This window comes from Lonchura striata, chromosome 2 (assembly GCF_050655825.1).
Source record: "Lonchura striata isolate lonStrDom1 chromosome 2, ASM5065582v1, whole genome shotgun sequence".
In the NCBI taxonomy this organism is placed as follows: domain Eukaryota; kingdom Metazoa; phylum Chordata; class Aves; order Passeriformes; family Estrildidae; genus Lonchura; species Lonchura striata.
In genome coordinates, this window is record NC_140704.1 from 60,998,175 (window position 1) to 61,022,224 (window position 24,050).

The 24,050-nt window shown below is 41.2% G+C and overlaps 1 protein-coding gene across 3 annotated transcripts; it reads left to right on the forward strand.

The window, feature by feature from the left end:
* Positions 1–81: 81 nt before the first annotated feature.
* Positions 82–23,979, forward strand: LOC110470698 (serpin B12-like). 3 transcript variants are annotated; one of them, XM_085573445.1, is made up of 8 exons: positions 82–6,939; positions 8,524–8,701; positions 10,515–10,628; positions 10,957–11,088; positions 12,025–12,142; positions 12,697–12,839; positions 13,036–13,206; positions 13,330–23,979. In XM_085573445.1, the coding sequence occupies exons 2-8, from the start codon at positions 8,531–8,533 to the stop codon at positions 13,732–13,734; spliced, it is 1,254 nt and encodes a 417-aa protein (XP_085429571.1). In that variant the 5' UTR covers positions 82–6,939; positions 8,524–8,530; the 3' UTR covers positions 13,735–23,979. The 3 variants fall into 3 exon arrangements, with proteins under 3 accessions (XP_085429571.1, XP_077646996.2, XP_085429572.1); XM_077790870.2 differs by having other exon boundaries at positions 82–3,564; positions 8,521–8,701; XM_085573446.1 differs by having other exon boundaries at positions 82–8,701; positions 13,036–13,101.
* Positions 23,980–24,050: the final 71 nt, after the last annotated feature.

The window sequence follows — 24,050 nt, forward strand, 5'->3', positions numbered from 1 at the left end:
AAATTACAGGAACGGAAATAAGTAGATTCACTTGGGCCACAAAGTCAAAATAACAAAAAAAGCAACTAAGTGAATGTCTGGATTGCTCTTCTGAGCCACATGGTGATAGTTTCCAGTCAGGACTATGTTACTAGGTGGTAAGGATACATGCAAAATGCAACTATGTATCCTCAAAATATGGAAGCATTTTACTTGAGAAATCCTCTTGGTGCCTCAGGCCTGAAAGAAACTGGAAAGAGGTCTCTAAATGAGAACACGCAACAACCCCTAATATGCATACTTTCAACATCAGAGCACTGGTTATCGTGAATTTAGAGGTGGGAGTTCTGTTTTGATTTTTGAGCTTAACAACCCATGAGAAGCCTTCAGTCACAATAATTCAGTAGTTCCCTTGGAGGACCTTTAATGGTTTCTAATGCATTTTAGTGCCAGAGGGTTAACTGGGGTCTTTGGCCCACATCTTTGAGGGTACTGACGAGACTAACTTGGATCAAAAACAATGGGAAGTGAGAACTTGCAGATCTCTGGGGGTCTTTGCTGATATGCATCAGATGTTTTGACGCAAGGACACTGGTCAGAAAAAAAAACCACAGCAATTAATGTGAGCCCATCCTGTCTGAGAAGGACTTAGCTGCAAAGAGCTTTACTGGCTCAACTTCAGTGATATGTGAAAGACTGGTAATGATTGATACACCCCATCATTGTCTGATCTGCTCTGGAGGCTGGGGTCAGATGTTTCCAGGGCTGTTGTCACTGTGTCTTCTAGTGGTTCTCCGGCAGGAGGTGGATCAGGACATTGTGCATGGGGTTGGTGACTGGGCAGCTGCACAGGCAGCCCATGCATAGAGAAGAGGGACTGTACAGTTTGTGCTTGGGCACTGACTCTTTGTCAGGTGGTTCCAGTTGTCCAGCAGGACATTTCACACTTACTGCTACAGGTCTGCTGCTCTGCTAGACTGATGAAAACCTCTGGTAGAATGTCCCAACCCTCATTTCCTTCCTGGATGAGCTTTCCTAAAGGAGACATTGCTTTCTCAATTTTTTCAGGTTCTGAAAACATTCCAGTTTAGGAATCAGTCTTCATTTAATGGAAGCTGTAGTCTGTTTAAATGCTGATCAGAGCTTTTATTTATGACAGCATTCATAAATTTATGACAGCATTCTTCTCCTTGTGACAGCTTGGCCAGGAAGGGTTATCCCATGAAAGCAGAGACAAACACTGCTTCAGGGTGGGGCTTGTTTTCTCCGCCTGACTAATTTCTCTCTCTCCTAATTCCAAGTTATTCCAGCCTGTGCAAGACAAGCAGATGTTAGAGATACAAAACTGTCTTGGCCCACATGAAGCAAACCCGCTTATTAGTTATTTATGAAGAGGGTGGCTTGCTCATGTAAACTTCAGGTTCATTTTTCACTTCTGCCTCTTCTCTCTGCCAGTCCCAGGGTGAAGCTTTTCCGCCTTTCAGCATGTGAGGGAGAAGTATCCATGAAGCTCCTGCTGCTGTGAGAAACCATGTTACAGTCTACTATTTTCATTCTACCCTTTACTGGCCTCTGGGCCTTGGGCAAGAAATTGCCCGGGAGGACATGGGAAAATGCGTGTGGGAGTTTGTGTGCGGGAACTCTTACGTGCTGGAAGGTGTTGGTCACAACAGAGAGAGGGAGCATAGCTGAGGGCTTGCTCAGATTGACAGGGTGCCCCACCTCACCTTTCAACAGGGCATGACTATCCAGTGATGGATGAGATGATGCCCCTGATGGAAAAGAGCGAGCTGAGGCTGGTTCTTGCAAGCTGCAGGGCTGTGTGCCTGCTCACCTCAGCACTTGCCCACCTGCACAGTCACTGCCTGCTCCTCGCCCCCAGCATTTGGTTGGGAAGGGGCACAATGGCTTGTGGTAGCAAAAGTGGTTTGTGGGGAAGGTCTGAGCCTTGAAAAATGCAACTTAGGGGCAAATTGGCCCCACTGGAAAAGCAGTACATTTTTTTGGTAATATGCTGTCCTAAGGGCCTAGAAAAGATGGAATTTGCACCTACATTTTCATTTCTTGAGGCAAAGCAGTTAAGCAGATGCCAGGGAAGCTCTGAGAGCATACATGACAGAGCAAGCAAAAAAATCAGTGGAGGAATGATGTCAATAGAGAAGGAAGGGAGAAAATACAGAAACTGGAAGAAGGAAAATCTTGCAAGATACTCAAAATCACTGAAAAGATGCATGGACTAGAAAAGCATCAGAAGATACATGACAATGTTTATAAATAAATAAATTTAAAAATAGAGAAAGAGCTGAGAAAGAAGGCTAAGAAGCACTACAGAAACATACAGGAATTAAAAACAGAAACAAGAAAATGAATTGCAAATGGAAGCAAAAAAGGAAGGAAAAGAACTGAGGTAATTAGAATGGTTATTTTATCTTTGTATCTTCCATTGCTTATGGATTTCTGTTTTCAGATGGGTACTGGAGCACTGGAACTTGGCCAGCTGGGCTGAGACCTGGACAGAGGAGTGGGAAACAGCAAAGCTGGACATTGCTGTGCCTATAAAGAGAATGGTCCATCTTCTGGACTGGGAGGAAAGCATGGGTAGGGCAAGATAGTACTGAGGGCCTTCTTCCTCTTTCCTACTTACCATGTTTGATCCCATAAGTATCCCATGAATCCAAAGCCAGTTTTATGCTTTGTGGGAAGAAAGAAGAGAGAGAAAAGACATAAAATTTTTGGTGTTGCAAAGCCACATACAACCTAAGTTTAGCTCTGATCTCTGAGTCCACCTGCCATAACCCAGTGTTGCATCTGAGTTCAGTGGTACTGATTAGAGATCAAACACTGTGCTAGTGCAGCTCCGTGCTTCCCCTCTCTTTCCTTCCTTCTCACTTTATGCTGGAGACTTAACCTCAGTGATCAACCACTCCTGGCCTTCTTTTATTGTTATCTCTAGTGATTTAAGATTTAAAAGAATACCCCCTGGCTGGGGATTCCTGTTACAGTTCAAGGAAATATTTCTTCCCTTCTCTAATTAAGCTCCTTCCACGCACATAAAGCCAGATCCTTACCTGAGAGGGAGAGATGGCTGTAGGCAACATAAAGCTCATGCTTTCATTTCCCGTTCATTTGCTCTGTCTCTGAAAGCAAGCTCAGCTCCAAACGATCTTGGCATGAACCCTACACACACCTTTGTCCAGGCCAGACCCCATCAAAATTCGAAAGGGACTAAGCACAGCAGTGCAGTCATGGGTCTTCTTAGGGTTAATGACCAGTTTTCCAGCTGAGAGTGGCTTGGCATTGCAATCAGGAGATGTTGCCAGCAGATATTGCCTGCCAGACTTGTTGGGCAGCTTGAGAGAAATGCTAATAGCATATTGCTAGATACAGGTTTCCCATTCTTCTGTGGGGAAACTTCATGGCAATGGCATTTGCATTGAGCAGCAAGATGCTGCTATCAGCAATTATTGGTTAGAGGCTGAACTTTCCCATAAGAGAGTGGGAGATTTTTTTTAAATACAATATTCACAGGAATGTGCGCCAGAACTCAGCTGTTGTCTTCTTCATTTAACCTCTTCAGGCAAGAAGGTAAAAATTCTATGTTGTTTTGTTGTTTTCTTTTATTTTTCCAAAATAACTGTGATTTTTTTCCCTTTTTTCCTTTTTTTTTTTTCTGATCCAAAGTACTCTACAGGCTGGTAAACATAATTTTTACATATTTGGCAGAAAGAGAGATAATTTTACAGGCTGCAAGCAGCAAAACACACTGCTAAAATTCAGGTGGCTCAAGAGCTCACATAAAGGGAACTGGTCTTTAGTGGGACATGAATGAGGATTTTAGGGACACATCTAAAGATTCTTGCCTAAATTTCACAAGCTTCTGCATCTGAAATTTCCCCAAAACCTCTCTGTCCATCCAGTGAAGTCTAATTGCCACAAGGCTGATGAGTTCAGTGAATTGTATGAGAAAGCAGATGCTTTTTTGTCTGTCTCTCTAGAAGGGCTGAAGTACAGGCACTTTCAGAGCACCTCTACTCACTCTGGTAGAAACAGGCTTCATATAAAGTGCTGGTGACCTGGGCAACCTGACACACTGCATGAGAAATGCAGGTTAATTTCCCTTCTTTACTCACACTTCCATGGCACAAGAAAAAGCCTTGAAATGTTTGCTACATGAGAGAGAGGGCAGGCAATTCTTTGACTGGATTCTAAGGCATTTCCCCTTTACACTGATCCCCACTATCAGGGAAGTTGTTTACACATCTTAAATAATGATGCTATAAAAGAAAAAGGGCGGAGTGGCATTCAGATTTTGTTTTGTTAATGGGGGTGCTGGTCTTTGCTATGAAAATATGAGCTCCTGGGTTTGGCAATGCTGTTTAGAAGCTTGCAGAGAAGTCAGGACAGCTGCACACAGGCACAGCAAATAGCTTGCTACTGCACAGCTTGTAACAGGTCAATGCAAATCCATGCCTGTTTATGCAGAAATAACTGGCCTGGAAGGAGGTGTAGAAGATACCAGAGGGGCTGATGCAAACTAACAAAAGCAGTCAGGAAAAATCTTTCTGGCATAAAAGTAGCATCCTGAGAGGCTAAGTAGTTTGGAAAATGAACTTGGCACCATTTTGCTTGAAAAGCCGCTTTGTACTGAAATGCATTGTTTTTTAATTTAAGGCATGTGTTGTGCTACTTAGGGATGATCAGAATTGCTGTGTTGTAGGAAATTTAATTTTTCTTATGTGCTGTTTGTCCCTTTCACTTCAGATCAGCACAGAAACTTGTATTCTTGTATGAATGATCATGACAAATAAGAAAGTCACTTCTACCAATTTTCATGTGAGGGAACAGCCCTATCTGTCATGTTGTCTTTTTGTAGAATAGACCATGTAATTTCTGCCAAGTCTATTTCCTTCTGTGTATGAGAAATTAATGTATATTAAAGCACTTTAATGGGACACAGATTGATTGAGTAAAACATGCAATGGGAATTATCATGTGCATCAGCAAAGCAGGTTCCTTCTTACTTAACTTGTATGAAATACAGAATCACCATAACAGCAAGGCTACAGGTCTCTTACCTTCTCCACCCTATTTACTGCCTCCTCCTGTTGACTGAATAATATAATCTAATACAACCATTAATTATGACAGCTTTTGACACAGGTTTCTTTATTTTTTGATAGTTTTTGTTTTGATTTCATCTAACCTTAGCCTAAAACAAACTATAAAGAGAGAACAGATCATGGATAGTTATAGAAAAGGAGTGTTCATTATTTCACACAGCCGTGGAGGATGTTTGTAATTTTTATGAGGTCCATGGTATGCAGTGGTCTCTTCTGGAGGAAGCTATTTTCCTGGGTAGCTTCTTGCTCACAAACTGCAGTGCCAGTAATTTCATTTGCCAGACTGTTAAAAGCTGTTGAACCATCATGCAAAGGATCTCCTGTCATCAGGGGCTCTGCACTACTAATAATGCTCAGCACAGGTGCTTTGGCTAGTGCAGATCAACAGCTGGGAACTTCCTGGAACACTTCTTTTGATCCTGTGTCATCCCTCCTTACCACTCTAAGATTATTTATAAGTGACATTACCATTTGCTGTCCACCATGTAGATGTTCTCCAAACGCTGTGGTCCTTGCAGTAGCTCCAAAAGTCTGACTGAATTATTGCACAGATTACACAGAAGGCTTTGTGGTGAAGAATCATTCATGCACTTGTTCCCACCCCATTTCAGATTAAGGAAGTTCACTAAATTCTTTCATCGTGCAGTAAGAAAGTTCCTTCACTAGCCTATACCTGCCCTCCCTTTCTCTGGATTTCTAGGGCAGCTCTCTAAGTAGTTCCCACTCACAAAACCATGGAGTTAGCTGCAGTGTTTGCACCTGGATGACTCCCTGGTGAGAGCCAGCTGCTTTTGCTGAAGGAGTGGCCACATCAGTGTGCCAGACACATTAAAACCTGTTCCCAGATCCTGGGCTCTCTCCATTCTTGGCACTCAGCCCTTTCCCTGCAGGGTGGGGTGGAGCTGCCTTCTTCCTACTGAGTAAGATTAGTAACTCTTTTTTTTCTCCTTGACTCGGTCTGAAGGTGGGACACACCTACAAAGTGCCTCATGCCCTACATTCACTGTGTCCGATTTCAGAGCTCCATTTCAGATCTTTCAAGAGATGTGGGAGTATGGCACTACAAACTTCAGCACTGAAGATGCACTGTTTTGTTTTCAGAAGGTTGTGGATAGTAGGATATGAAAGTGGAAAAAAAGAGAAATTGTTTAATGCAATATCTTGTTGTAAGATTACTGCATTATTAAAAGGAAAATTAAAAACATATTACATAAAAATACACTAATAGCAGAGCTAAAAGGTTCAGAATAAATGAGATAAAACTCATCTTTGTCTGTGCAAAGATCCCTTTGGTATTTCTCATCTGTTTTGTCCATTTGCATTAGTTCTTCATGTGAAGTACTTCTGGATTCCAGAGCAAAACAAAAGTATCAGTATGAAACACCTATGAACTTTTCTTTCAGCATCACAGGTTCTTTCAACAGAGCATCACTCAGAAACAGGATGAAGCATTGACTGTTGCTGTTGTTAGTCCAATGAAAAGAAATGTCTGCATTTGCCGCATGTTGTATATTCATATATGTACCTTCATAAAACTTTACTTTTTCATCTCTTCCAAGCCTCTGCAGCAGTTTGTTTTAGGCTCAGTCTGTTTTCCTGTGGGCTGAGTTCATTCCCATTGTCTAGAACTTGCTGCAGGTGAAGGTGGTTTCACAGACAAATGTTGTATCTTGGCTGAGCCATATCAACTCCTAATGCCCTGGTAACTTCTGGCACCTGAGTCCCAGCTTTCCATGCAAAGTCATGCCTGGCTCATGGCTGAGCTGGAGGTAGTGTGCGTGCTGCATCTTGAGAACAGTGCATTTTGAGCAGCTCTCTGTATAAAGAGAACTCTGTAAAGGTCTGTGAAGGGAGGGAGCTGTGTCTGTGGTAGAAGAATTGGGGCCTCAGTGGGAGGCTGACAGAATTTTGGCTGGAATGGGTTGCAGGTCCCCAGCACCAAGAAACCTCTTTCCCAGAAAGCTCAAGATAACTCTCGAAGGGACACCAACAGCCTAGGGCAGGCTGTACAAGTGCCCTGCTGATAAAAGACCCTGAAGTTCAGCTTTGCACCAGCCTCTCCCCACCTTTAACCTCTGGTGACACAGACTGGAGCTCCTCATGTAACCTCACCTTGCAGGCTGCAGCTTCAGGGCAGGCAGGGCTGAGGAAGAGTGCCTGCTGTGCTGTGGCCATCTGTGGGCACTGGGGAGAACTATTTGGCTGTGCACTTACTCCTTTTTCCAAAAGAGAGGAACTCAGGGGAACTCCAGCTTTCTCTGGACCTGACCCATGCTGGTCCTAGTGCAGGCTGAAAAGTAGAGACAGTGAGATCTGTGACAAACAAGATATGAAGGACTTGTCTCCATACTGTGGCTGTGTATTTTGCCCTAAATAAATAATCTTTCTGGAACACAGACCAGGGCTATTTGTCCAAAATGTTTGTTTGATAGTGAAAGTGATGTGGGGTTTGTTTGGGGTTTTTTTTGGTATTCTGATTCCAGAAAATTTTGTGTGATCCTACTGGTATCTACACAACACCTTTACAGTTCTCTTAAGATTCAGGAAAAGAGTTTCTAATCACCCGTTTTTTAGATGGCCTCCTTCTTGCAAGGACAGAGCTGAACTTGTTCCTAACTTGTTCTTGGTGGAGTGGATTGAACATAAATGACCCATGGGAGAGGTATCAGGCTGTAATGTTTCTAGTACAAAAGTAGAGAGTGACATATGACTTGTTATATCACTGAGCAGGAACTTAGAGACTTCTTTTTATGGCTCTTGGGCTATTACTTTGGCATTTTTAATTGTCCATCCCGCCTCAATCTCTGACTCCTGGAAAACTTTTTAGAAGTTAAAAGTGTATTTCAAACTGTTGGTGTTTCCATAGGAAGACAGACAGTCTCCATAGCTGTTAATGAGTGTTTTTCATGTATGAAGACATTTAATTAATAGTGATTTTATTTTTAGAAACCTGTTGTTTGAAACCCCTTGCCACAGTTCTGATTACCACAGATGGTTATATACAGGCTTAGTTTCTGTCACCAAGTCTCTATCACTAGTGTATGTTGTTAAGAGAAAAGTTATTGCAGGTGTAAGCATCAAACCAGTGTGGAGAAGGAAAATGTTAATCCATGCCTGTCTAATTTCAATACCAAAAGCTGAAAGAAGACACAGCATGGGATAAGGCAGAAAAATGTCCTTTCTGAGGAATGTACATATGTTGTGAGCATGAGTCCCTTTTGCAGACCCTCTGTGCCTTTTCTCCTGCTGTGCATCATAGACTGATCTGTGCAAGGCTGATTAAAACTTCCAGGATTTAGAAAATGTCTATTATGTTCAACAACCAGCTATGGGACAATCTCAGGGCAGACAGATGCTTCACAGCGTGGTCTAGTTAAGCCAGCTGCACTAAATTTTTTCATTCTTTTGTGCTTCCACTTAGCAGCCTCTTCATGATGGACTCAATTTCTAGACCAGTTACTGAGTTTTGCCTTGATCTCTACAAAAAGCTCAACAGAAGTGCAGAGGACACAAATATTGTCTTCTCTCCTATGAGCATCTCTGTTGCCCTGGCCCTGATCCATCTTGGTGCAAAAAACAACACTGCTGCTCAGATAGAAAAAGTGAGTATGAATGAACCATGGTGAGGTGCTGCCACACTGCTTGCTGTTCCCTCAAAGGAAATGTCTGGCAGCCCAGCACGGCACACGTGTGAATGCCTCACAGGAAAGCTGCACAAGGGCAGGCACAGGCGCTGCCTTCGCAGCTGTGCTTGGAGCACTGTGATCCCTGCCATCACACCCCCTGCACCAGCACAGAGCAAGGGCTGACTGAGGGCAGGTGACACAGCACAGTGGGCTGCTCTGGCTTTCCCCAAGCCTGTGGCAGAATACTGGGCTTTATTTCAGAATTATGGGCAGGCATTTCCTCTTGTGGTTGCTACGAGAATCCTGAGAGTGGGAGTCTGGTGGGCAGTGGGGAGAGCTGCAGACACCTGAAGGAGTTACACCTGGGTGGCTGAAAGCATTGATTCACATATCCCTTATGACATTCAAGAGTCAAAATGTCTCAGCCCACAGAGACCCAGGTGGGCAAGGAGGAAGTGAAGAAGGCCACCCCTCCAGTCACTGTGCCTTTACTTCCTGCAGTGCAAGTTCTGCTTTCTACAACCTTTCTTCTCTTCTTTTTTTCTTTCTCCTCTCTACCATGAGTGGTAGGAGACCAATAATCCTAAGGCAGAGCTTCTCACCAGGGTGTGGTGGGTTGTCCTTTGCTGTGGCTGTCAGGTACCCACCCAGACACTCTGAGTCTGTTGTCTTTGCACAGAGACCACCCCTACAGCCCCCTGGCTACCATAACCCTGCCATATCAATACTTTAGGCAGGGACTCCTGCTTATTTTAGGAAAGCAAAGGGAATTGCTTAATATCAGTATCCTCTAAAAAACATGAGTAAGTCTGATAGTAAAAGGGTTTTAAAATCATAGGGATCTGGGGAGTTAGAAGGAAAATTAAGCTTAGTAGGCTCTAGGAAAATACCCTGGGAAAGTGTAGATCTTGTACTTGCTAGTACTGCACTTGTGTAGCTAGTATATGATAAATTATATAATTGTTAGATGTGATGATTGTTTAGCAATTAAATATAATTACTGTTTAATCATAAGAATAGTAATGAGAAACTGTAGTCAGGGGCTTAAAAAAGATCATGAAAAACTCATGTTTGAATAAGATCAATGTATACAATAGAAAAACATAAGTTTAAATATTAATATATAAGTTATATAATGATAGAATATAAAATATGTTCAGCTTGGAAGTCATGTCAGAGTCAGATTTGGGTCTGTACCCCCGATTCCCAGAGCTCTACAATAAAAGCACCTGCATATAATCATATTCTGTGATTATGTGTGAATGCTAACAAGTCTATGTGTGATGCAACATTATTGTAATAGAAAAACTGCTGTAAATTTTTCAGTGATGTATTTGCACAGTAGAAACAAGGACTGGTTTCCATTAAGAGCACTGTGATTTTGATTTCTTAACCTGATGCTAATGTTAAGAATGATTGCAAGAAGCCATTTTTGATGTTTTTAAAGAAAATTAATTTTGTCTCTTTACTTGGGGCAACTTTTTGTTTTGAAACTTAAGATAACTGTAGCAATTAAAACACAAATCAAATATAAACATTTTGAGGTAGTGAAGAGTAACATTTTGAGGGATTAAGTGCAAGTTCTTCTTGGTTCGTTAATATAGAAAAGTGAGTCTGAATATGAAATATGAACAAGTTCAAGTCTGTCATTTCAGCTGATGAGTGAAGGTGATAAAACATCTTTCATGAATCTACACCACATATCCAACAGGGCACAGCAGAGCTTTTAAACACGGAATATGGTTTTATCCCAGTTAAAATTGACATAAATTGACATCTTCACCTGCAGGTGCTCCATGTCAGGAAAGCTGCAGGAAGAATGAGTCTTGGATCTGATCACGAGAGTGCAGCCCCAGAGGCGGAGCCAGAAGGGAGCCTGGAGAGCCAGCCTTCCTTCTCACAGGTGTGTCCTCGGGTGGGGAGCCCTGCCTTCACTGCGTGGCAGGCTAGTGTGGGTAAAAATCTAGCGTTTGCCACTGGAGGGAGTCAAAATTACATGCTCAGCATCTGCCTAACCGTCTAGGAAATGGCTGATACAAGGTTTTATTTTATTAAGGGCCAGTAGATCAATACCAAAGCCTACAGTGATCTCATCTGAAGAAGGATCAGGCTATAAAGCTTGGACTAGCTGGATTTAAAAATGCTTATAATGTTATCTAATCAAGATGCAAATTAGCAACCAAAGGTGTATGGAGGAATAATTTTAATTGTTCTGTTTGTGTTACTCCCAGTGTAACAAGGAGGGAGACCTTAACCATAAAGTGTTCCAGGAGCTGCTTTTGCAACTACAAAACCTTGGTGAAAATTATGTTTTAACCTTGGCCAACAACCTCTTTATACAACAAGGATTTGAGCTCCAGCAGGTAAGTCACCTGCTAACTGCTGTGGCCATGACCTCAAGCTTCCCTGTAACTGTGAGCCTCACTGTTGCCCCTCTTGTGTGTGTTTTGGAGCACATGATGTGCTACATGGAGTTATAGCTCTTGAGGCTGGTAGGAAAGAAACAAGACTGTCAACTTTCCATGCTTTTATTTAAAAAAAAACCCAAAAAACACAAAAAACCCCTAAAACAAACAACAAGTAATAAACCAGAAGAAAAAAACCAACAAAAACATAAACAAACAAACGGAACACACCACCCAGGTTATAGAGCAAAAATAAAGCAGGGATCTGTTAATTTTTGGCACATTTTTCATATGTGTGCACTCAGCCAGAGAAGAACCTACAGTCAAAAATAACCTATTCAAGCTGTCTGTAAACTACCTACTTCAGGTCTTGCAAGTGGGACAGCTGAGGCAGCAGTAAGCTTGGAGAGGGTTTATCTCCAGGAAGGTTGTACAGGTCCATGCACAGGACTGCTCTGCTGAACTTCTTGCTCCTTTCCTACAGAATGACTAAGTGGTCTTGAGACTACTTAGTATGGCTAACTTGTTAGTCACATCTTTGCTTTTCTGTCAATTATTGCAATACTTAGGCATCAAACAACTTGTCTTGAATTTTTTCTGTTTCTTTAATTTTTTAATCTGAACCTCAGTTATGCACTTCTCCATGACAAGACTCATTATTCTGGTTTTCTTTTTACTTATTTACATTTTTATCCTATGCATTAGAATATCTTTTTCAAAGATCTTCTGAACAAACTTCAGATACTTGACATTTCCAAAATGAAATTTTGCCTTTCAGATTCAACAGGTCCCTCCCCATTTCTAAAATACTATCAAGAGATTGATTTCTTTCAAAAGGCAGTAAGTGCTTAATTGATTTGACCAATTAATAATCCTTATTTTTTTGCTTTACAGCAATTTCTAATGTGTAGCAAGGAACTATATGGGGCAATGCTGCAAACAGTGAACTTTCATGGTGCTGTTGAAGCTGCCAGAAGAAAAATTAATGCTTGGGTTGAAAGTGAGACACAAGGTAAAACAAAGCAAAACTATAGCCATTCTATCCCTGCCTTCCTACATGGGTTCAACAAATGAAATATCAGGGTAGGAAAAGCAAAGACCTGTTTACATTTCTGTGTGTTCACTCTTATGCTGCTTAAGGGTAATTTGTCTTCCCATCTGCTTTTGAAATATTAGAGTAAATTACCAACTAAATTATTTATGAGTTAAAGATATGTTTGCTGTAAAATATTTTTTATTCCTGCCCTTATGCCTAGCCTGATAATTGCAGTAATTACTATTCAGTCTTGATCAGACAAACTGTTTCTGCAAACAGCCATAAATGCAGATTCATAACACCAGGGGATAATTTGGTAACCCCCATTCTCCCTGGCTGGTAAGAGGGCAGAGGAATCTTCTTAAACAATTAGGAAATTTGTTTACCTATATTGTTTTTGTCCTTTGAATCAACTGAGAACTGTGTTTCTAAGTTTGTCCAAAATTAAGTTCACTGACCAATAATAGAGCCTCAGTCCAGAGTCTTAATGACAGCTAACAAATACTTCTGTGTTTCAAAATTCCCTTTAGGTAAAATCAAGGAACTCTTTGCACCTGGTGTGATTGATGGACATGCACTGCTGGTGCTTGTGAATGTAATCTACTTTAAAGCATCCTGGGAACACAAATTTGAGGAAGAAAAAACAGTTCAGAGGGATTTTAAACTGAATCAGGTACAGCTGCATTCTGTAAATCTTAACACTATTCACCTTAGATACTGTGAGCATTGTTGCAAGCATAACAATGTCCAGGGCTGAGCTACCCTGTGTGTAAACTGTGGGTGCATTGGGAGCTTGCATTGCCTCTCCTGCTGGGCAGAGGTGTTGTTAAGAGCTGTATTGCCTAACTATGTAATTTTCTTTTCAACAGAACAGAAAGAAACCTGTGCAGATGATGTATCAGAAAGGCAAATTTAAACTGGGCTACATTGAGGAGGTGGGTGCTCAGATCCTTGAACTGCCTTATGCTCAGAAGTCACTGAGCATGATCATCCTGCTGCCGGGGGATGCGGCTGATGGATCTGTCAGTGGGCTGGAGCAGGTAAGGCAGTATGTGTTATGGACTAGGGCTGGAAGCCAATTGTCTGAATTAACACTGGGTAAAGATCTCAATTTTTCAAAGCTTCCCACCTATTTTAATCTCCTTTTCCCCCCCAACTTATAGATTGAAAGCACAATCACCCATGAAAATTTAATGCTGTGGACCTCCTCAGAGAACATGTTTGAGACCACAGTGGAGGTTTACCTGCCCCGATTCAAGCTGGAAGGCACCTTTAACCTCAACGAGGTTTTACAAGAGATGGGGATGACCGACATCTTCACTGAATCAAAAGTTGACCTTTCTGCCATGACGTTTGCAAAATCTCTGGTGCTGTCAAACGTTGTCCACAAGGCGTATGTGGAAGTCAATGAGGAAGGCACCGTGGCAGCAGCTGGCACAGGAGCTTCCATTGTGAGGAGGTCTCTGCCTCTCACAGAGGTGTTCATGGCTAATCACCCTTTCTTGTTCTTTATTAGACACAATCCTACCAGTACTATAATTTTCTTTGGCAAACTCTGTTCACCTTAAAATCAGGGCCGTTTTCTAACACTGTGAGGAACACCTGGATGAAAAGAAGAAATCGTATTTTTCTCCCAAATGCTTTCTTAATCCTTTGATATCTAATTTGCACTTCAAAATAATCACTGCAGCCAATTTTGTTTAGTACCTGTGAATCAAATGCTCTGCCACTAGGCTCCTTGAATTTTAGATATTGATCTGAATCCAGAATCGAGTAAATTTTACCTTAAGCTCACTGGATATGAATAACACTTGGTTTCCTTGATGTGCACATGTGCTCATGGTGACAGTAGGGTTGAGGTGGGAGTGGACCTCTGGAGGTTATCTGGTCCCCCTCCCCTGCATGAGCAGGGCCATCTACAGCTGGTTGCCCAAGACCGAGTCCAGATTCCTTTTGGATACCTCCAAATATGGAGACTCCACCACCTGTCTGGACAACTCTCCTAAGTCTGTGTTAAGTTCTCAAATAACTCCAAAGAGAATTTTGTATGTATGGTGTCTGCAGGAAGAGGATACAAACCCATGTATTTCTAAAGATGGTTAATTATTTACATAGTATAGAAGTCTGTCTTTTATATGGGGATAAATCAAACTATTTGTCTCAAGGTTTCAAAGAACAGGAAGAAAATGAATTCCACTGAAGTTACCAACGTGGAACACTGTAGCAATGAATTTCCAAGAAATGTGTTTTCCTTTTCCCATGTTGCTGAGTGGTGAATTTAGGAGTTCTGAGATGCAAGTCTGAGAGACAGAGCTCTCCATGCTTTGAAGAATGAGGAAAGGTTTTTTAAAGTGCTATGTAAATCATGGAAATCACAGTTAAACATTACCTGGGAATGCTTGTGGGAGAAAAATTAAATTTCTTTCCAGCTGACAGACATTGCTGATAATTTCCTGGTTTAACATAAGTGACATCTTCCTCAGAGGGATGAGGTTTGAAAAATTAACATGTTCTTTTAAAATTTATATATAATGGAGAATCAGTAAATAGCATGTTTAATGCACAGAATTATATATGGCTTCAGGAAGAAGATACATTAAAAATGGCACGTCTCCCAAATAGAATATAGTCTGGCTTTAAACTGGTACCTCCAAAAAGCCATCTGAAAGAAAACTTCCCTCATCCAAAATGTGTAGGCATTTTGTTTTCTCCTTTTGTAAATTTTCTAGCAGCTAGCATTTTCCTTTGCTTGCTCTGAACTATCTTGATGTGAGCAATTAGATGCTTTGCCCATGTTGAAATTCAGGAGCAAGGTAAGATGAGGTGTAAATTCCTGGAGAACATCTAGTGAATGGGTTCAAAGCAGACCTTGAGAAAGCTGCTCAAATAGGTCTCCTGAAAAACGCCATTTCAATGACTAATTTTTTATTTTTTATGTTTTTTTAAAATTCAGAGTAGTACCTAACTTCTGTAGTGGAAAAATACATGTTGCCGAGGAGGTGAAGGGCCTGCATCCCATATCCTTGCTGAAATTCAAGCCTGCAGCTCTCAAGAGAATGCACCAAGTTCTCTCAGGCACTAGGCTTTAGCATAGGCTGCAGGGCAAACCTGCCCACCTTCATTTTGAAGTTCTTACATGAGGGGGTGCAGCTCAAAGGCACCAGAAGAGAATTCCAGGACTGGATAATTTTGCAGTTCAATAACTGCATTATAGATGAGTTCTGGTTTCCAGGGTCTGGTGCCATTTCTGTTTTAGTCCAGTAATAAAGGAAAAAATTATCTGTATGTGGGTGTCTATCAACTAGAATGCTATGGAAGAATTTTTTTCTGTATTTTTTCTGATGGCATGAATTTTTCTTCACTTTCTTAATATCTGCCTAGAAAAAACATAGTAAATGAAGTAGGTCATCTGTAAGCGTCCTCTCAGCTCTTCAGAGAGTGCTGCTATGCAGCTTTTTCATCTGAATCCTCAGGCATGAAATTAGATATTCTTAGTTATGGGATGGTGAGTCACAGCTTTTGTGTAAGAGCACTGCCACCTACACATCTCCAAGATTATTTTGCAATCCTCCCTCACTTGAGTGCTACAGTTTGGAAACAGAGTCCAGCTTTTCCACACACTTACTGACAGTTTTAAACATGCTGGAAAAGCATCCCCAAAGGACCTCTCTCGCCAATCCTGATGGATGCCTTATTTTCTTGTGCAATGCCTCATGAGGCAGGTAGCTTTTGGCACAGCCCTATTTGCAGCTTGCAACCTCACAGCACCAGCTCTGCCTCCACTCACACCCCAACAGCTCCTTTTCCAAGAGATCCCTACTGAAGCCCACTCTGCTGCCTCTCACTTCTTTCCCCTGCAATCTGTCAGCATGAAGCTGTCCCAAAAGTGGGCCAGTAATGACCAGTCCTGCCTTTTCCACAACCTTCAGCTTGTCCAGTGAGGAATCATCTTACTAAGCTGTAGTGGGACAACCACTGGGGGGAAAGGCTTTCTCAAACTAGAGTTTCATAACAGGAAAAGTCTCCTCAGTCTTTTTTTCAGATTATATTCATGCAATCATTGCAGGTTATCTACCGGGGACTTAGCTGCATTTTGCTTGATGGGTTTAACTGCTGGTCTTTTGTGAGAAATGTAATATTCTGCCCAGAGCAGTGCTGAGCACAGTGCCTGTTGGCCTAAAATACCTATATTTTAGGTTTTTTGTTTTTGTTTTGTTTTGTTTTGCTCAGCCCACAGCCACCCTCCAGACACCAGGAGGAAACACTGTGAAAAAACTGACTGCTGCTTGTGATGCAGAGCAGCATGGTTGAAGGATGAGTGCTTTGGTAGCGTGGAGTGATTTCCTTGCTCATGAATGGTAATGAATATGAAGGATCCTGAAAGACATGCCCAGGGGCTTTTGGTGTATCTCTTGTACCCCAGACAGGGACAACTCCACTTTGCTGCCTTCTTTGCTTGTTGCTTGGTGCAACCCTTCCAGAGGTGCAGACTGACAACAACTGTGGAGGTCAACAAAAGCCTCAGGAGGCCAACACACATTTCAAGCCATAATCATTGATGCCTCAAGCTCCCCACACTGTTCTGCTGAAACATGTGGGCTAGGCCTAGGGTACAGGAAATCAGATCCATAGCTGGAGTACAGCAGCAAATATCCAGAACTGAGAACCTCAGCTATGCTCTCATACCAGTGTCTAACTTCCTGTGGTGTTGTGGGAAAAATCCACATCCAGTATGATGTACTTCAGTGAGCCACAGTGTCTGACACTTGGTCAGTGCTTCTAAACCATGTAGCAGTTTTTGCAAAGAACCCAGGATGCTGACTGCATGACTATGTTTTACACAGAGTATAGCCTTTAGAAAAATAAAAAGGAGGAGATTAAAGTGACTGTGGAGCTAGCTGGAGCAGATAGGGGAAGAGTTTTCTTTGTGGAAGTTAATGAAGAAGGAACTGAGGCAGCTGCTGCTACAGGGGTGATCAAAAGAATGCTTTGCCTCCACAATTCCTCATGAGTTCAGAGTTGACCATCTGTTCCTCTTATTGATCAAACATAATCCAAGCAAGAACGTTCTCTACTTTGGCTGATGTTGTTCCCCCTAAGGGTAGAGCAGGTTCTGCTTCTTTCTGCACAAAGAGAGCACAATACTGTGGTAGAAAGGAGTAAGGCATAAATAACATGTTGCTATCAAGTTCCACTGACATTTCCTGATATCTGTGTTCTTGAACCCAAGGAAAAACACCACATTGTTTCAGCAAGACAACTGGAAAAATTATAATGGCCTTTCATGTTTAGAGCTCTTCTCAAACCAGTGAACACACTTAACAGAGCTTATTTAATTCTTATTTCACTCTTAGCCTTGAAATCTCCCATTGCAGTGGGGTTGTCTAAAGAGTTGGATGATGTGCTATATAAATCAGAAGTCCAGCATGATGCCTTCCCTCCTCAGCCACGTGAGAAGGCTGATGGTGAAACCACACTCCAAGAGGTGCTGCAGACCTCTGTCCCCAGCCACCAGGTCCCAAGCCAGAGACAGCTCAGTGTTGAACCCCCACTTTACTGCCACATGTCTCCAGTAACTCCATCTCCAGTGCCTAAACCCACCATGAGGGAAGGCTCTTGGCTGCCATGAAAGCAGTGAAACCCACAGGTCATATTCATGTCCTGAGGGAGACTCCATGCAGATGTTGGGCATGGTGATATGTAGAGATTTGTCCCACACTCTTCTCCTCAGATACTCTTTCCAGGCCCTCTCTTTGGAAGCAGTAAAGTGTGACAGCAATAAAAGTATTCCAAGCATTTACTTGGTATGGCTTTTTGAACTTTGATTTGAAAGTTGCCTTAGGCACTCAATCTTTTGAACCTCTGCCATGTCTTGTGTCTTGCCTGTTGTATTTAATCAATGAACTACAAGCACAGCAAGGTGTAATTTACCACTACCAAGAACTTGAAAGAAAGCTGATCTGTCATTCTGAAAATAATAATGAATGCAAAAGGTAGGGTTTGCTTGGTATCACTATAAAATTTTCTAAGAAAATTCTTTTCCAGTGCTGTGGTGTTTGACAAGTGCCTGAAAAACTGTGGTCCTTGGAGACCACGAGGTGTTTGGCCTTGGAGGAAGATTGTTCTCAGTCTATAATTTCTTACCCTGCCAGTTCTATGACCCTCTGCCTGATGAGTGGGAAACAATCTTACTGTACAACACAGATGTGACCACTGAAGGGAAAGTATTTCTCGATCTAGAATTCCATAATGGATGAAAGCCCCTCTAAAGTACTATATTAATTTCAGAATGTATTAATGCAATTGTCTCGTGTCTGCACTGGGGTGCGCTGAGTGTGACTGGGATGGAGCTGACTGTGTCCATAGCAGCCTGTATGGTGGCCTTTTGGGATTTCTGGCAAAAGCAGTGTTGATATATTTTGGCCACTGCTAAACTGTACTGCAAAAGCAATTCTGGTCTAATTCTGGTCTAATTCTGGTCTAATTCTGGCCTTATTGTTCCTACACAATTTTTTGCAATGATACAAAATGTGTTTATAAGCTATTAAAACATTAGTGAACACGTATTGGTGGAGTTATGATAGATTTACATTCATGTCTGAGAACAGAATTCAGTTCCAGTTCTCTAGCTGAGCAGGAAGAAAAAAGGGCCATCTTGAAGTCTCAATTTAGAAATGAATACACAGTTTTGTTTGTCCACGTAGCACAAAAGCAGACAAAGGGAGAATATATTTATAGGTACATCCTGTTTCTGGTTTGCAAATACAGGAGGAAAAAATTAACCACATTTTAAATATACAGTAAACTTCAGCTCTGTGAATGAAGATGCAGGAGGCTTTCCCAAATCTCAAATGAGAAGACTTGCTGGCAGGGTCAGAGCTTTGAAGTCACCCCACAGGCATTTGATGGTGTTCCAGATCCTGTTTGCCTCCCATAGCTTGCTGGTAATGTTTATTTTGCACAAAAAAAAAAAAAAAAAAAAAAATTTAAAAAAAAAATTAAAAAAAAAAAAATGGGGCCAAATGGCACCAGGGGGGGGTCTCTGTTCCAGTGGCACACAGAGATTTGCAAAGGAAGTGTTGTGTCATGATTTATCACACACCCTCTGTACCTGCCTTCATCTGGAATAATGTGAGGCTCTTCTGTGTCTGAATTTCACTTGGGTGTCCCAGGCCAAGCACCAAAGCTATTGAACATCATGTTCTGTCAAGACATTCTTGTTTGCATCCAGTGGTTACTCAAGAACACAACAGCAGGAACTACTTTACATGTTCTGCACAAAGTAGTGGTTCTTGGAAGCATAATGCTTTTAAATCAAGTTTTCTTAAATATCTTATTCTGTGCAGTAAAAGTACCTTGTTTTATGAAGGATGTTGGTAAGTGATGCTGGTCACAGGTTCCCCATTAGATTATACACAAATATTTAAAACCAGCCAAGAATCTGGGAACCATAAGATTATGTATCTGGATTACAGGCAGGCCAGAAGAGAAAAGGGCTGTCAAATTTTATCCAGGATAATATGAGAGGAAAAACTCAATGGTAAAAATCAGTGGAACTGAGGAAAAGCAGAAATGTGAAGAGATATAGAAAACTTATTTTCAGGACAGTTCAGTAGTCCTTGGTTACCCCAGGCATGTAGGAATTTGAATTGCAGAATGAAGAAATGATATATTGTACAAATTCCATGGCAGTATGTGCAAAACATACCATTTACACATCTGTATTATTTTGTGGCCTGAAGAGGAACCTTTTTCCATGGAAACAAGTTCTCTTTTCACACCTCAATTGGAGCTGAATCCGGTTACATTGGCTGAAAATTTGACTCTGTGTTTTCAAATTATTCACCTGCCTGTGTCTCACAGTTTAGGGAGGGTATTTTCAAATCTCATTTTGTTTTCAAAACTCAGTTACTAAAAAATTATGTCCACAATATTGGCAAACAAGCTCAATTTCTGCACCTATGATGCATCTGACTTCACTAGCTGTAAGGATTGGCAAGAATTTCCACACTAATATTTATGCAAATAATATACGGGACTACTGAGCCACAGCATAATTTGACTAGCTGTGGAAATAATACCACAAAGATTGTCACAGGAATGAGGAAGAACAATTATTTTTAACATCCAGCCTGATGGCCAAAAGCAATACCTTTCTCCTCAGAAAGGTGAAGATTATACAATGTGCTACGAGGCTGAGCAGCCCTGTAGGGTGTTTCAGGTTTCCAAGTCCATAATTTTGTAAAGTAGCTCAGTAGCTAACAATACCCACAGGTTTTGGGTAGTGTGATTAGTGTAATGTTAAGTTCCTAGTTATGAGTACAACTACAATAATTACATTTTATGACCAGGGAGACATTCCCAAATACTGCGTCTTGTACAAAAGAGAAATTGACTAATAAGTATTTGAACAACTTAGTCAGTAACACAAATCAAAGTTTAAATATAACTGAATGCAACTGTTTTAATTTATAGTCAGGATAACTTAGGACAAAGTTGAGTTAAAACTTCAGGAATAAGGATGAACAGAAATGTAACAGAGATTTGAAAACACTTTGTCCAGAAGCTTCAAAAACAGGTTCAACAAACACTTATCAATTGTAATCTTGATCTTTCATCCACCTTAGGGCAGCAGATGTACCAGGAATCTCAAAGATCCTTCCAGCCAAAGTTCTGTCATTTCTAGCCAAAGTTAACAGAAACAGCTCCATTGCATGAAATGATGTTATCTTTTTCACTGTCTAAGCAATATAGGAAAACAGCCTCTTTTTTAAAATGCAAAGGAAATTTCCTACTTTCTACTTCCTTCTACAATGGTGAATGACAAGAAAAAGTACGCACTGAGGCAGAGCAAAGAGAGGAATGCTTATAGACATTCTGTATCACACAGCTTTAAAAAATGCTGCACTTGCTATTAAGGTAAAGAAACCTGGCTTATAAAATGACTTAAATTGCCACAAAGAAATGATATTCAGAAATACTATAAATGAGATCACTCACAAAGCCTGAATCAGCATTATAAAACAGGGTCATCATGCAGAAATATTTATCTGTTTGGTCATATCACCTTACACTATGAAAGTCTGTTAAGAAGACGTACAGAGACATCCCTGCCAACAAATGTAATTTCTTGTTAGTCAAAGCTTGTGAACAAGTGAGAAAGGGCATGAGCAGAGAAGGTACAACAGGCAGAACCGGCTGTATTGCTAAAGCTATTTTTGGATGCTGGTAAGTAAAACAAAGATGAAGAGTATTTTATGTCATGTCTAAATTTCACTGGGGAGTGAATGGGGCTTATTGCAATTGTGGAAAAGTTTCTTGTGCACTAAGAAGTTAAGTTGGAAAAACAACAGTGCTGGGTTCAACTTTTCCCTGGCAAGTTGAATGGCCAGCATGAGGTGGCTCAGGTCCCTGAAGGTTTACACTCATCAATTCTTGTACCTTGTTGCCAGTAAATTCAGTATTAGAGTCAGCAGTCAGCAGTGCTATTTATAAGCTGTTTCAATTGGTTCTTGACTCATACAACCTGAAGATCACAGAAATTAATATCAGAATCCCCTCATGTGATGCTTCCCAAATGAGCTGAGACCATCAGCAACATCTGAAGTAACTCCAGCTTCTTCAAATTCAAGAGGTATGTTTCCTGTCATGCTAAAGTTTCTGTTGATCACCACAGACAGTTTATCATCATAATTGCTCTGATATATTGTATAAGACTTGTTATTTGTTGTAGCAGATGTCTGACAAACAGGGAGGGGGGCCCTCTTGGCCAGTGAAAATCAACGAGTCCTTGTTTTATTCTTACTATTCAGCAACTCCACTTATCTAATGGTACCTTTACTCATAGGTAACCTCGGACAAATCAGGTACTCTGTAATTACCACCTGAGCAGGGTGGTAGCAGAACGTGCATTTTGTAAGATGAAAGGGACAAGACAAACCTTTGCTATCAAACTTGAGATCAGTTCTTTGACAAGAATCTGCTTCCCTGCTACGTCCTGCAGACACTGACAGCAAGGGAAGCATATGGCTGCAAACAGTGAGAAAAAAGCCAAGGGAGAACTGTAGACATCCAAGTTTCTTGCATTCTCTTGAAGCAAAGAATAATCACAAGGAATATGCTGGTGGTCTGTTCTGCTACTGAGTGAGTCATTGCTTCTTGCTGTGAGGTTGTGTTCTGTGATTGACATCACCGGCTGGATTTTTGTTCCTTGCTTGGGCCTTCCTATGCTTATCTCATCCATGTAATCAGAACTCTTTGTGGTTTAAAAATCATATAGAGAAGTCTTCATTCCCTTGATCCTGGCTCCAAGGCCATCAGAAACATTAAAAAAATGTTGCTGGAAAGTGAAGTAAAATGTTGAGACTTTCAGCCAAAATAGCTGCAAACAGATAAATGGTGCTGGGCAAAACTTATCCCTAAGGATGTAGCACTATTTACAGTCTTATTTAAATATGTGGAAATTTAGGTGTAGAAATCAGGTCAGTCTGCAATCCATTCCCCTGTGCCTTAAAGCTACTTTATTATGACAAGAATCTGACCACTAGCTAAAAGGGCAGAAATTTGCATTCTTGACAGCGTAGTTTAACTATCTGAAACAAATTCTGTCAGTGCCTTTGTACTTGCAGTGTTTTTGCATCTTCACCTTACCTTTCCACACAACAGCATCTCAGCAGCTGCTTCTCTGTAACCTTTAGAAAAAGTCCTCCTGCCATTTATCCTTTCCTTTTAGCAAGGTTATCAATGGAAAGGAATAAAGAGAGTCTCCTGGTTCTGAGAATACTGTGAATATCTCAAATTCTCATAGCTTTTCTCTAGCCTGCAATGAACCTCTGCATTATTTAAAGAGCAAGGAGGGAGTCACAGATCTGGAAAATGTGGTGCAAGTCCTAGTCTAGCCCTCTGTTCAACAGCAGGATGAGCTGTATCTTTGCCTTTCCCAGCAAGCATTTGCACAGTGAGTCTCCTCAAAACCTACAGTTCAGGAGATCCTTCAATCTGCTTGAACAAAAACTCCTGGATTTCTCAGACATTCCCATTAAAAAGATATCTCTGTCTAAGCCACACTCTAACCTACACTAAACTATCCTAGAAGAGAACAAAATAGCAATGCAGGAGACCAGAAGAACAGCAGAGAATGTTCCTTTCTGGGAAAAAAGGCCTGTCCAATTCCATTGTCTGTAATTTGACCTCTAACAAAAAATTATTCATGTGAAACAAATATCCACCAAATAGAAAAATGGAGCCATAGTTAACCTTCAGATTAATTAAAAATTAATTGAGAACAGAAGTACCTACAAAACCAGAGAAATAACTAACAATGTTGAAGAAATCTGCATAAACCTGTTCACTTAAGACAGTTAAGACAGTTAAGACAGTTAAAAGTATTAGAAAACTAAGCAGGGGCTAAGAGAGTGTTTCACTCTGCGAGCATATTAGATAACCTGAACTTTGCATTAACAGATTTCTACACAGAAGAATGCATTTTAAAGGCACTTGTGGCTTTTAGCATGCACCCCTGTGCCCAAAGGCCAAGAATTATTGTGCTTCAGGATTGCAATTTTTCATTCACTGTATTAATTTGGATTAAAAATTCCCAGTGTTCCTGAAAGACAAATACTTGTTTGTGTCTTGCTGTTCAAAAACCCTCTAATTTCTGTTCTGGGAGACACTTGGATGCTACCCTGTTAAAACTGTTACATCTTGTAGCTCCTACCTGTATACTTACCCCCACTTATATTCCACAACATTTTTCCTCCAACTGTGCCTGGTGCCCAAAATAAGACTGCAGAGAACAGCCCATGGCCACAAGAAAGGGAACAGCATCTGCCCAGTTCTGCTCTGCAGCTCCCTGTCCATGGCAGTGGTGAGTGTTGGGGAATCC